Source organism: Zootoca vivipara, chromosome 2, assembly GCF_963506605.1.
Source record: "Zootoca vivipara chromosome 2, rZooViv1.1, whole genome shotgun sequence".
Taxonomy (NCBI): domain Eukaryota; kingdom Metazoa; phylum Chordata; class Lepidosauria; order Squamata; family Lacertidae; genus Zootoca; species Zootoca vivipara.
The window spans coordinates 62,357,793-62,371,908 of NC_083277.1; the positions used below are offsets into that span (position 1 = coordinate 62,357,793).

The window sequence follows — 14,116 nt, forward strand, 5'->3', positions numbered from 1 at the left end:
GGGGGAAATTCCTTTATGCTGAATAGGCTTCCCCTCGAGAAAAGGGAAAACTTGGCAGCTATGGTCAGTAGCTGACCCAAAATGATTAGGAAATGATCTGGCCAAGAGACATACCGGTAGTAAAACAATGGTCTTATGCTCACAGCTTCTGAAGTGTAGCACTTCCTAGGGCTCACTCGCCTCACATGGCACTTATATTTTCAACAAACACAGACACACATCCCTACAACATTCAAGGACTGCAAGACTGCAAGTGTAAATGATTACACTTGTACATGGGTGTCCCAGGCACATATATATTAGACACATTTCACCTCTTTGCTGGGAGGAATACTTGCATTCCCAGGGCAAGCACAATTGCCATGCAAAGTGTAAAGAGACCCAGGGTAAGCAGAGGAGTACATGTCTTTAAGATCCTTTGATCAAAGGTGCTGTCAGTTTGGGCAGGATCAAATATTTTTAACACCTCTTCCCCCCTTTTCTTCCTAATGTAACACTAAAGTCTCAACAAATGAAACTGATCTGTAGAAAATGTAACTTGAAAAAAGAGACATTGCACATACATCTGTAAACCAAGAAATCTTTAATAAAAATATGTTTTTGTTTTTTTTTAAAAAAACACAATAGGATAATTGTTTCAATAGGCCCCTTTCCCTTTAGACAGTCACATATTTGCACAAACATTTACAACCTACGTTTCCTACGATCTAAGCAACTTGCAAGAAATGCAACAATATTCAATATAAAAAGCTTGGGGGTGGAGTTCTGCACATCCCAACAAAGTTAAGCACTTCGGGTCCTTGTGATTTGAAATAGGAGAGTTAAGCACTTTAATCTCTCCCACTGAAATCCAAGGGACTCAACACGGCATAACTTCAGCTGGAGCATGCCTGTAAATATTAAAGACACTGCTGAAGTGTAGAACACATTGGCATTTAAAATAGGCTTCCTATAGGAGAACTCCCCATCAAACTCAGTGGGACCTACTTCTATGTGCAAATATGCGTAGGATTGAAGCGCATACTGAAGTCTCTTTGGTATATAGGAAATCAACAGGAAAGCACTTAATATTACCTATTAAGTCCCACTGATTTAATTATTTCTCTTTGGTTATAGAGTTCTGCCAACCTTGTTGTCAGTGAGTTGACATCCAACTGTGAAAACATATTGCCTACTGCCTAGGGCTCCCTTGGACCCTCTCAGTTTAGTCACTAATGCATCACATGGAAGTTACATGCATAACCCTTGCTGTATTGAAGGATAGCAAATTACTTGTGACTAGGCAAGCAACCTAGTGATGTCACATCAAAGTAAGCGGGCATCATTCATTGCAAACTCTTTGAACATCAGAGCTAGAACAGGCTGACGTTTACGCCACTCAAAGGTCTGGTGAAATCTGAAAGAGTGAACGCAGTTTCATAACCAATACTATGTATTGGTTAAATGTGCAAATGCCTTCTTAAACGTTTAGCAAGCGCTATACTGTAGATTAATTTCCAATGCTGACCTGCAGAGACAGGCATAAGGCAGAAGAATGAGTCAGTGGGCAAAGATGGTCTATTTTTTTTATTTAAAAAAAATTGCCAGGGTGTGTGTGTATGAATCGCCTGCTTGACAACAAACCTAACTGAATATCAGCAATTGTAAGTTACTTTTTTGCCACAGACTGAATGGGAATAATAGAGGCAAGGTGAAAGCCAGGTAGAAATGTCTGTTCCATGGAACACATTTTAATAATAATTTTAAAAATAGAAGGATCGATCAAATTTCATGGGGGGAGGAAGCAGAGGAGCCCTAAAGACAGAATTTCAAGCTCTTATTAATCTCAGGCTTTGGTTTTTTTTTAAAAAAATACAGAAGTCGAATCTTTCTTTCTAGATATTCCCTTTTCGGATTTGGAGGAATCGGCATGCTTTCCGTTTAGCGATAAGCAAAAGATGGTGAAGTTTAGCCCTATTCATTCTGTGATCTGAAACTGACAAGTTTTCCTTACCTGTCTCGCTTTGGTGGGTTCCCACTCTCTGCTGTTTAATTTCCAACTCTGTTTAAAAGTCAAGGGAGGAGGAGGAGAAGGCGGGAGGAGAACAAAAGGAAAGCTGTTAAGCGCGCAGGTCGCTCCGTGGATCGACACCCAGCGACTGTGTTACATTTATTGGGAGTGTGTCGCGTCACAGAGAGATTTGGAAGACTTCTTTTTTAGAAGCTGGTGCTTTTGAAAGGATGAAAACGGGGAGTAAAAGCCACCAGCACTTTAAAGGTTAACTTCCTCTGCCGAAGAACAGGCGTTTGATCCAAGCACAACAGAGTGTAGCTTTTCAACCTCGCTAGCCAATGAGACGAGTTGGTGGGCGGAGCGAGGACTCTACAGAGGCAGGCTTATTGTTGGGGTTTTTCTTTTTCTTTTTTTTTAAGAAAAACATTTCCTCCAACCCCCCCCCCCACACACACACACACCATTTTTTTTTTAGTTTAGTAAATTAATGCAGCAAGAAAGTCTCAAGATCCGGCGAGTTCTATGGAGGTGATGATGGGGCGAGGAGGAAAATGGACCGGATCGAGAGATCACTGAGAGACTTTCCTCTTCGGCTTCCTCGCTGATTACCATGGGAATCCCAGCCCCATGAAACTTGCCCTTAGCTTCCTTCCCCACTTTCGCCCCGAGCGATGGGACACCTTCCCTGCAGCAATAATAACTTATTCGTGGGGAAAAGATCCCGGGAAGCTGGAATCGACAGCAGCGAAACGTCGACCCACCGGGAAAGCAACGTTTCCGGAACAATGCAGCAACTGCATAAGGAGGATTGCAAATTCCCTTGGATATAACTGAGGAAGACATCCCGGGCGCCCGAGGAGATTATCCGTTGGGTTTCGTACTCCCACCCACCCCCAGTTTCCCCCCACATGGCCAATATATTCTCGTAGCATTCTGCATGGTCCAGAAGCCTGGTGCGCGCACTGGGATCCTACTGGAAGGAAGGAAGGAAGATTTCTTTGCAGGGAGCTGGTCATCCAAGCAAAGCTGTTAACACCGAGAGCAGCGCTGGAGTTTAAATGTCCATTTCCCCCCTCTCTCTCCAAGGTGCTGAAACGTGGGGGGTGGTTTGCTGTCCAGGGTCCTGAAATCCCAGCGCCTCGCCCGTCTATGTTCAACTGCCTCCTCTTCCCCACGCCACCTCTAACTGCAAGGATTGTGTACAAAATTAACAAAGAGGATATTTTCCACCATTTTATCCAGTCTGGTATTTATTTATTTATTTTTGTTTCTAAGTGCCAATTCGCTTGTTCTGACGTGTGGACTACAAATTCATCCGATCTGAAAAAATGTGTAACCTCAATGCACTTGGAGTCTACCTTTGGGAGACCATAGTATTCTTCAGGTAGGCTGTTTTCTAAACCACTGAGCTAGGGGTGTATGGGTATTTGAGATTGCAATGATAAGATCTGGCATGTGGGTTGAGTCCTGCTTGCGAGAAGAAAGTCCTCTTTTGGGATATCCCCACATACTTTTCTCTCTCTCGTTATTTTCTGTTTCTAATTGTTTAATTCAGAGTATAAGGACTTCTGACAGCTTTATGAGTTACTCGGTGTAATTAGCACTGCATTCTCTTGCCTGTAACCGCAGTGCTGAAAACGCCAGGTGCTCAAACTGGTAGGAATGCGACAACTAGTGGTGATGGCGAGGGTTGCACTTGTACTCCACGAAACTAAATATTTCATTTTCCGACTTGGGGGGGAAGAATGCAAGTTGAGAAGAGCAATGCTGTGATTATGTCTCTATCATCATTAAACTTTCAGAATCACTTTGTGCTAGGTGAATTATTCTGACTATACCCAACAGATTTAGTAGCAATATATATACCCTACTATGAAATTCAGCTTTTAAAAAAACTTTCCACAAAAGTTCACTTATATGGTTGTTGTTGTTGTTGTTACCTTTGCACATCATAAGACAAGATTGTCAGTGAAATCCTTGCATGTCTACTCAGAGGTAAACCTCACTAAGTTCAGTGGGACATACTGCCAGGTAATTGTCTGTGGGATTGCAGTATGTGTGAGGGTCTGTCTCTAAAATGACTGTCACATACTTCTTTCAAAATATCTTACTAATCACAGGGAGGAAATAATTGTTATTTGCCCTGCTGTGTGAGAATGAACAATGCAATCTTCTGAGATAATGAGAGGTGTCATATGCACACATTTGGAAACCTATATTTGTTTCACAACCTGCAGGATTCAGAAGTATTACACTCCATTTGAGTTGTATGACTAAACCACTTCAACCTGCATGTGTTTTAGTAGAGTGAATATGTTCTTTTGACAGAGAAAGCTGAATTAATGACAGATAGATATTGATACATTTTATATATAGACACATTACCAAAGCAATACTTCTTTCTTTCTTTCTTTCTTTCTTCAGATGCACTATTATAATCTCTTAGATGTCGATAATTAATTGGCTTTGTTCTAAGAAGGTCAGTGTTGGAAGCCTTTTCAGTCTTCCAATTAATCAAAATAAAATAAATAAGACCTCCAGTAGGAAACATATTTGCCCTTCCAGAGGTCATATAATACAGGAAATCTGCATTTACAAAGCATACACATGCAGTGCTTAATGAAAGCATATGCAACCCTGCATGCCATAGACTTCAGTAGACTTATACTGCCCATCTGTGTACAGGATTGCAACCTTAATTCAGCAGAAATGTATCATATGCTTTCACCCTGAACTGAAAATATCTTAAATGTAGATCTCCTCGTGGAGTGTGGTAAGCTAATCTCTATGCAGGACAGTGAAGAGGTTACACTGGAATGCAAAACAAATGAGAGGGGGGCACGCAATATTTAAGAAGAGAGGTGAACATTACGTTCCTAAACAGTTTAGAATGTCAGCAAAGCCTCCTAAAAGAAACAAGAAAGCTTTTCACCTAATTTTATAGCAGGGCCTGTAACAGATAGAAAACAAAGATCATTCCTCCAGTCCAAGGACTAATTCAAAAGCAGGGGATATGTATAGTTAAATATTCCTATACTTCCATCTTGTTCCAGATTAGAATGCATGCACTTTGACTAAGACATGTTTTATATGGAACATATGCATTCAGACTCCTATTCCTTGAGAATTTTAGGTCCTGCCCATTCCATATTCAACTACCTCACAGGCATGTTGTAGAAAAAGAAACTTCATAATGGCTGTATCAGCACAATCCTGTAACGCATACTCAGCCCTACTGAGTTCAATGGAGCTTACTCCCAGGTAAGAAGGTGCAGGATTGCAGCTGATATTACACAGCTTTATGCTGGCGTTTTAAGATATTTGCCACAACTACCCTTCTGGGTCTAAGGAACTTGGAGCAACCTTAACTTGACATCTGCAAATATTCCCAATAGCAACAGTGTCTGTAGAAAAGAGTTTCTTCCCATCTCTTGTACCTTCCACCACCATGATGTTCATCTTCAGCCCAATCATTTGAGATTTTAGTGTAGTGGATTAAGGGCTGTTTGGAAAGTTAATATAAACCAATTATCCCTGCAGAGAGAGTGATATGTGATGTTAAAAATGCAACAACCTAGTAATCCAATAACCCATGATAGAACAGAAATGTGCTGTGCATTAGATAGCACTGGATGCCTCCCCTCCCCACCGATCTGTCAAACCCAAGTAGTTTAGGATTGGGGTAAGAGCCCATACTGCGTCAACACATAGTCTGCAATACAAAAATAAAAAAAAAGGAGCGGGAAGCATATACAGCAATTACATGAGAGATGAAAGCTAAGCTTCTGTTGAAACATAAGGCCTTCTGTAAGCCACTAAAACCTTCCAAATCTGTAGGGATAAATAGCATCTGGTATGTGATTGCAAACATTATGATACTGCCAATATAATATTTGCCTCTCTTACACTCAGAGTATTTTCGAAAGAATTGGATTCAAATGGGCCTTTCATGGAAGAAGTTCGGACATCAGTATCCTTGTATCTGAGCAAGCCTTTGCAGCCTGCAACACTTTCAATATATAGCTAGGCTGAGGCTAAAAGGGAATGGAAAATGGCATTTATGTTTGACAAATCATAGAATTGTAGGGTTACCAAGCCTTGTCTACCAACAGAGTTATAGACAGAACTCTACAAAGTGCTCTCTTTTACAGTATCCTCAAATGCAAAGTGCCAAACTTTGCTGCTAATTAATACAGAGCGAGTGATACATCTAAATGCCTACCTGCCTAACAGATACAATCACAGATCCTGGTTGTCCATACAAGGTGCTCATAATGTACTGAGACAAGTATCAATGTGAGCTTACAAATACATAATTTTTATAAAGTGATATTTTCATTCAGTCTCATTTGTATTGTCGCTGTCTAAAATAATTGTAGCAAAAGTTCATAAACGATCTGTCTAAGCAATGAATATCCAATCCATATTTTAAAGTGGCTGGTCATATCACAGACATAATTTGGGTTGTGCATTGAGGAAGATGGGTGCTAGTGCATCTGTAAAGTTCATTAATCAGGTCTGAGCTTGATTCTTAGCTCTTCTGTGCTGAAATAAATTAGAAGCAACTTCCCTGAAGTTAGTAGGAAGATTGGTTGGTTGGTTGTTGGTTGGTTGGTTGGTTTGGACTTCCAAGAGAAAGCAGCATCAGAGGCTACGTTGCACCAAAAGCAGTCCCTCAGATTCACAGAACCTGTTATACATGGATTAGGCCTTTGCTGTAGTGATGAGTTTGCACTTAGCAGAATAGTATTGGTTGGTAAACTGCAACTTGCTGGCTGTTCAAAGAACCTGTTGGATACACTTAACTACTTTAGCTATCATTTTCCTGCATCTTGTTGATTTCCATTGCAAACACAGTTCTAATGGATGAGAGGCTGCCATATTAACATGATAATTTCTGTTTCTATTTAACACAAGAGGATAGCGATCTGCTTTTTTGGAATCTCTCTAGAAATAAACTTTAAAAAGAAAAAGAAAAAAGAAGAAGCATTACTCTTGCCCTTGGGACATAAAAATGCAGCCGAGATTCCAGATATCCAGTCTTTTCATTGTACCTCTGCACTGCTGGATAACATTGCAGTGGAATTTGTAAGAAAGACAGCAAGAGAGGTTTCCAGGACCATGTGTCTAACACCATGCCCCCATTGTTGTTGCTTAAAGGAATGCTTTGTACACACTAAAGGGTGGGGGTGGGGAATTATTATATTTCTGCTCTAGCCTAGTCTTTGCCTAAAAGAGCTTAAACCCCTATTATTATTATTATTATCATCATCATCATCAATCATCAACTTCTATTATGTACAGTCCACAATTTAATCTCATATTTGTCTTTTTATGTTACATCTTTTTTAAAGTTCATATTTGAAATATTCATTACAACATTAAAGAAAATATAATTTTAAACGTGTAATTTTTATAATAGAATGACACTAACATTTCTCTTCCACACTTGAGTTAACAAGACCTCTCGATCTCTCTCTCTGTTTGCTTCTTCTCTCTCAATTAGTCAACAGGATTTCTGAATCCCTTTGACAATTTTTAAATGATATGGGAATCTATAAACTCCTGCAGAAGAATGATAGGAATGGGTTTCTCCCAAGTTGGCTTAATACAGGGGTGTTACTAGGTGCTTAAAAGGTTTGGGAAGCAGGGTAATGGCAGATATTTGGATAAATGCATAGGATACCTCTGGGCAAATTTAAGATAGGAATTGACAGGGGTCTCCTCGGCACCACGGTTTGCAACACACCAAACCACTCTGTAAGGCACAGTACATATATTTAAAAAATCAGTTTTAAAAGAGGAAGAGGAGATTTGGGGTCTGACCCTCACCATGTCCCTGGCTGAATTGTTCACAATGCAGCACAAAAAATCTAATGTGACCAATATGGTCGTTGTTTTTAATCCCTCTTAGGTTCCTGTAAGGTATAAAAACTAGTCAGTTAGATCAGTCCAAAGGCCCATGTAGGCTACTATAATTTCCTTCCAAAAGCCACCATCCCAATATCTCTGGAGAGCTTTCAAGCCCTGCACTGAGTTGCTGTCTAAACTTCTGTAATGGTCACCACACTTGCTCCTACTAGAGCACCGGGGTCATCAACTTGTTCTTAATCTTGAATGACTCAGGGCAGGTGGTGGTGTTCATAAAAACGAGGGGTCCTAGCTCTGTAGCAAAGCACATGTTTTGCATATAGAAGGTTTCAGGTTCCACCCCTGACATTTCTGGTTTATAGAAACATGTAGCATATTATGGGGAAGCCCTCTGTCCAAAACCTCAGAAATCTGCTGCCAGTTGGAGTAGACAATTCTGGACAAACAGGCCACATCCCATGCTCCTTAAAAAAAAAAGAAAAATGTCTTTATTTCTTTTCTTTTCTTTTTTACAAACTTTATTGAAAACTTTAAAAACTATTACTAATTGTATTTGTCTTCCAAGACAAATACATGTACAGATGTTAAGTCTGGTACTATGCAGTCATCCACATGGCATCAAAAGAAACTTGGAAAAACATTTATGTTGTGGACTAAGTATTTTCCATGGTCAGCAATAGTAGCCATATTGGTCTTTTGCAATCTCAAACATCAACTTTGGGATTAAGACTTGTAAGGTAAAGGTTCAGAATTGTCCTTGGTTGTCCCTTTGTTAGTCCAATGCCCATGACGAGCCCCTCAATAGCCTGTTGTCGGAAGAGTCAAAGGATAAGCGGAAAGTAGCTTTCACATTCATTTGCAGACGTCTATTCAATCTGAGCAATGTAGTACTAGAGGCGGGAGGATTTGTCGCTCTCTCTACAAAATGACTCAACTCTGTAATGACAGCATTTGGAAGAGCAGAGCACTGCAGCAGCCACAAGTCCCTGCAAAAGGCTTGGACAGAGAGCCTTATAGGATGAGCCCCTAGTCTCGTGAGATTTGGCCAAGAAAGATTTACATTCCCAGCATCAGAATGTGAACATTCGTCAATGTCCATTAAGGGAATAAAACCAGCCGAAATTTCTCTACCTTTCTGCCCACCCATACCATGAGCAAATACACAAAGCCTCCTTATAAAAGTGAACTGCAAGGTGTAGGCTAATACAACAGAAGGATCATTATTTTTTACCTGCCGCAAAGTGATTTGAGAATCAGAGAGATCAGAATATGAGTAATATGTTAATTCTGAATTAGGATTCCTATATGTAAGAATGGAATTGTTTCATTTCTCCAAATCTAGGTGCTTAAAGGACCAGTGAAGACCAGTTTCCATTTCTAGCTTGTTTACATCTGGTACTAAAGCTACAGCCGTAACTGCACTTGCTAGGCAAGGAGCCTTCCTTCTGCATAAGCATGGTTGGCAACGTAGGAATCTGCCTTATATAATAATAATAATAATAATAATAATAATAATAATAATATCCCACCCATCTGGCTGGGTTTCCACAGGCACTCTGGGCGGCTTACAGCATGTCTAAAAACATAATAAAAACATCAAGCATTACAAAACCTCCTGATACAGAGCTGCCTTCAAACGTCTTCTATAAGTTGTGTAATTCTTCATCTCCTTGACATCTGAAGGGAGGGCATTCCACAGGGAGGGCTCCTTATATCAAGACTGACCGGTTGGCCCCTTTAGGCTCAATATTGTCTGCACAGGCTGGCAACGGCTCTCCAGGAATTCAGACAGGGCTGACTCCAAGCCCTACGTGGGAGATGCTGGAGGTTCAACTTGGAACCTTCTGAATGCAAGACAGATGTTACCACTGATCTCTGGTTGTTTCCCAGAGGATTGTGCTGTGAGGAAAAGTTCCCTAAATCGTTGTCGTCGTCCCCTCCCCCCCTTACTTTTAATGCATTGTTATTCTGATTAGTTGTCTTTACAAGTTGACTTCCTGCACTTACTGTCCCTTGTACTTTCACGGGCACTGTGGCAATGGGAAAGTTATTTCCATTTGACACATTGAGTGTTGTGTTTAACGGGATCATCTTTTCAAAGCTTCTAATAGAATTCCAAACGCACTTGCTTGGAAATGAGTTCCATTACTTTCTGTGGAACTTACTTGCAAGCAAGGATGTTCAGGACTACAATCGAAGTAATTCATTTTCCTCCACCCTCTTACTTTCTCACCCTCTCTCTCTCACACACATAGACACACACAGAGGGGGGGGGGATTTTGAATTATTTCATATACTGGCTGTGATTCAAAAATGCCCCAAAGAATCTGGATAAATCAGCATTAGAAAACCTGGAGGAAATCACAGGATGAGAGCCTACAAAAAGGCAATATGCCTAGCTGAAGAGATAATGTTTGAAAGTTTGATTTTGTTTTCTGAGACCCAGTTAAATGTGAAGCTACATTTGTACAAATGAGTAACCAACCACTGCAGGGGCGGGGAGCCCCGTTTAGGGAAGTTTTTAATGTCTGGTGTTTTATTATATTTTTAATATTTTGTTGAAAGCTGCCCAGAGTGGCTGGGGAAAAGCCAGATGGGTGGGGTAGGTATAATTAATTAATTAATTAATATTATTGATAATAAACTTGCTGGGGGAAAACACTGGGAAAAGTACATAGTAAAGTGTCTCATGGCTGAGCACATTTCAGTGGCTTATTAACTCTCATGCTTCCTTCTGTCCATAATATATCCACTATGCCTTTCCATAAAATACTCATGATTATCTCTAAAATTGATAACTGACAGGTACGAAGCACATGGATGTACACAGATTTTACGTAGGTTGAGATCAACAAATAACTCTACTGAAAATTCACAGGCCGCTATTTTCTGTCATGTAAAGTGACAGGCATTGACTTTCATTGCCGAAGACGTGACTGTTTACCTATTAGAAAATGAGAAAGCTATAGTCCTGAATGGAATCAAATAGTTTGCATTCATGGAATCATAGGCCATGCGGCCTAATCCAGTGATCATTAATATCAGCCCTCTGTCCTGAAGCAGACATGTCTGTCTTAACTAGGCCTCATTAAATTTTGCTAAATAAATAGTAGAAGTGAACATGTGTTTTGGTCTGGTTTTAGTTTATTGAAGATTTTAATTCTTCTTTTGAATTTTTAAATTTCTGTTTTTAATTCTGTCTCTTAACTGCTTAGACATTCCATCTACAATTGAGCGGTGTGTGTGTGTGTGTGTGTTTGTATGTGTGTGTGTGTGTGTATATATATATATATATATATATATATATATATATATATATATATATAGTTAAATAAATTGCCCTGTATTCTTATAAGTTTAATAAGTATCCCACCAGAAAATATCAGCAATAAATAAGATACTTCACTGGCAAATGATGCGCCATTGGCAGTCTGCTAGCAAAAGCAGCTAAAGGCAATATATGCCAAACTACACAGAATTTTGTTGACCAAATCATAATCCTAATATTGCCAAACTGTCAGATAATTAGAGAGCCTAATGACTAAGTTCCAATATGCCGGACATCTCCCCTTCTGAAACCACCACACAATAGTCTTCAAGAGGGAGATGACTGAAAGATAGGGAGAGAGAAAAAGGAGAGGATGTGCTCTTCAGAACAAAATGCATTATATATAGACAATTATTCATGCGATATCTTGTACTGTGTAAGCCACTTACTTAGCTAACGCATTGCATCATGTAAATATGTTGCGTTGACAGCAAACAAATGTGTCTCTGTTGCATCAGTACAAAATAAACCATAAGAAATCTTAACTGACAGATTCACTCTCATATCGCATTGCACAGAGATCTTTTTTAAAAAAATAAAAAAAGGAAAAAGGAAAATGCTAAATTTGCAGAAAGGCCTTCAGAAAGCTGAGGTGTTTCGGCCTTCTTTTCTTCTAAGGAGAAGGAGAAATAGTTAGAAAGGGTTTGGCGAAATGAAAAGCAGTGCATGCATGGTACAGCAGTTCTTGCAGTACCATCAATCATTGCACATCGCCTTCAGATGCAAGCCGCCGGCGGCAGCCCAAGATACACCAATAGATGACTCCCAAGACGAACTCCCTTCCGTGTTTGTTTTCATTAGCAGCACACATTTCAAAGGAAGCTGTGCAATCGCAGCAATGTCCACCCACCCCCCAGAAAAAAAAGGAAATCAATGGAAGTATGAATATATGTAACTCAGGGCCATTCAGCAGTGTGAGAGTGGCATTTTAAGGGGAAATTCCTGCTGCTGCCTCCCACACAAGCCAGGCCTCCCATCATTTTTCTTATTAATGTCCTAGTGGGTTTGAGGAGAGGGAAAGCATCTAGTTCTGTTAAAACCCACCACAGTTCTTTAATGCCTCCAAGCAGAAAAAGGAGGGGTGGAGGACGGGCACAAGAGGAAGCTGGTTTCATCTTGGAATATATTAAAATTCATTTTCAAAGATCAAACATTCTAAATGGAAAGGTTCAGGATCATATTCCATGAATTCAAATTTGGGGCTGGCCGACCCCCTTCACAGTAAGGTAAAGGTAAAGGGACCCCTGACCATTAGGTCCAGTCGTGACCGAGTCTGGGGTTGCGCGCTCATCTCGCATTATTGGCCGACGGAGCCGGCGTACAGCTTCCAGGTCATGCGGCCAGCATGACAAAGCCGCTTCTGGCAAACCAGAGCAGCACATGGAAACGCCGTTTACCTTCCTGCTGTAGCGGTTCCTATTTATCTACTTGCATTTTTACGTGCTTTCAAACTGCTAGGTTGGCAGTAAAGCTCTCTAAAGCTGGACATCACATTTGATGGTTTGTTGCTTGACAGGGTAGATACAAACTCTTCACTCAGGAGCCTGTTTTCCTGTCCACAGTTTATCGCATTTTGCCAGAAGTTTAAATTTTGATGTGGAAATCAGATATGTGAAAACAGATATTAAAGTGCTGCCTCTTATAGCCGAGAACACTCACACATTTTTTTTATTGTTGCCGTTATTGTTGTTATTGAACAAATGCTGAGTGGGCTTCAAAGCAAACAATTTATTTGTGGAGTAGCGAGGTATCGAAGGGAAACACAATGCTTCTCCATCTTGTAGAAGCAAAGCCTTCTTTTAAGGACTGTCAAGTAGAATTAAGGTCACAAAAGTCTCTCGGCCTCTCGGGATTCTAAAAATGGAGGGATTTGGAAATAGTGCATATTCACATACAAAACAAACCCCAATAGAAGAAAATGACAGACTCATTATGAATCATGTTGGCCAAGAAAGTAAAGTGTGTCTCCCTTTTCCACCCACCACCTGCTCTCATAAGGCTGTATCTGGAAAGAAACTGCACCAGCCCCTTTTGTTCTGCTCCGTCTATCACAGTCACTTTCAAAATCAGTCAAAAAAGCAAAAAGCCATGCTGGCCCATAAGAAATTTCCAGGCCAAAAGTCACAAAATGGTGTGCTCGCTTCATCACGCCAGATTTTTGAGAATCGGAAAGCTTGCACACTATTTTGGGACATTTGAGTTGGCCTAATAAAGATATTGTGCCAATATGGATTTTTAAATCAGTGGGATTAATATTTTTCAGCAGCAGTCAGTGGCACAAATACAGCTTTTTCTCAATCTGGAATCATTCATATTCATCCTTAACACAGTACTTTCAATCTAGATTGAGTCCAAGATCTTGCTGTCCACAAGGTTCAGTGTGATTACTTGATAAGCATTTGAAACCCCACCCCTTGGTTACTTTATCCATGCTTGCACATGCCCCGGGGCAGGTGTGGAGATACCCCCTCCTCCATTGCTAGGACAGACAAACTGCAGGGTAATGCAGAATCAAACTGCAACGAGCTTTTATTTTAGGAATTTATTTTCTCAAGAAGCACTTTTCAGGGGCAAACAATATGCAGCAGGTCTCAGTTGTGTGTGGACTACGCAAAAACAATAACAACAAGTACTCACTCCATTGATTCTAGAATGAAATGTTGTGTGTATGCAGCCTGAGACTAATTCATCTCACTCTTCCACATTTATGTGGATTCCAGAGTGCTGACATAATGCCTTTTGTCAGTAAACAAACCAGACTTCTAAGAGTGCCACAGTTGTGTGCAGCTAAAAAGTCATTGCTGTCTCTTAGAGCCCCTAAGCACAATAATTTTAAAAAATAAATTCTCAGACATCAGTGTTGACAAAGGAATTACAAGGGAAGGGAAATCACTGCACAGACCACATTTACCTGTAAATTCTTC

General features: G+C 40.3%; 1 protein-coding gene across 1 annotated transcript in view; it reads left to right on the forward strand.

The window, feature by feature from the left end:
• Positions 1–2,594: 2,594 nt before the first annotated feature.
• GLRA1 (glycine receptor alpha 1) overlaps positions 2,595–14,116 on the forward strand; it is an 84,896-nt gene continuing 73,374 nt past the window's right edge. The window contains exon 1 of the mRNA XM_035105715.2: positions 2,595–3,377. Within this exon, the coding sequence (XP_034961606.1) occupies positions 3,322–3,377 (56 nt within the window). The 5' untranslated portion in view covers positions 2,595–3,321. The remainder of the gene's footprint in view (positions 3,378–14,116) is intronic.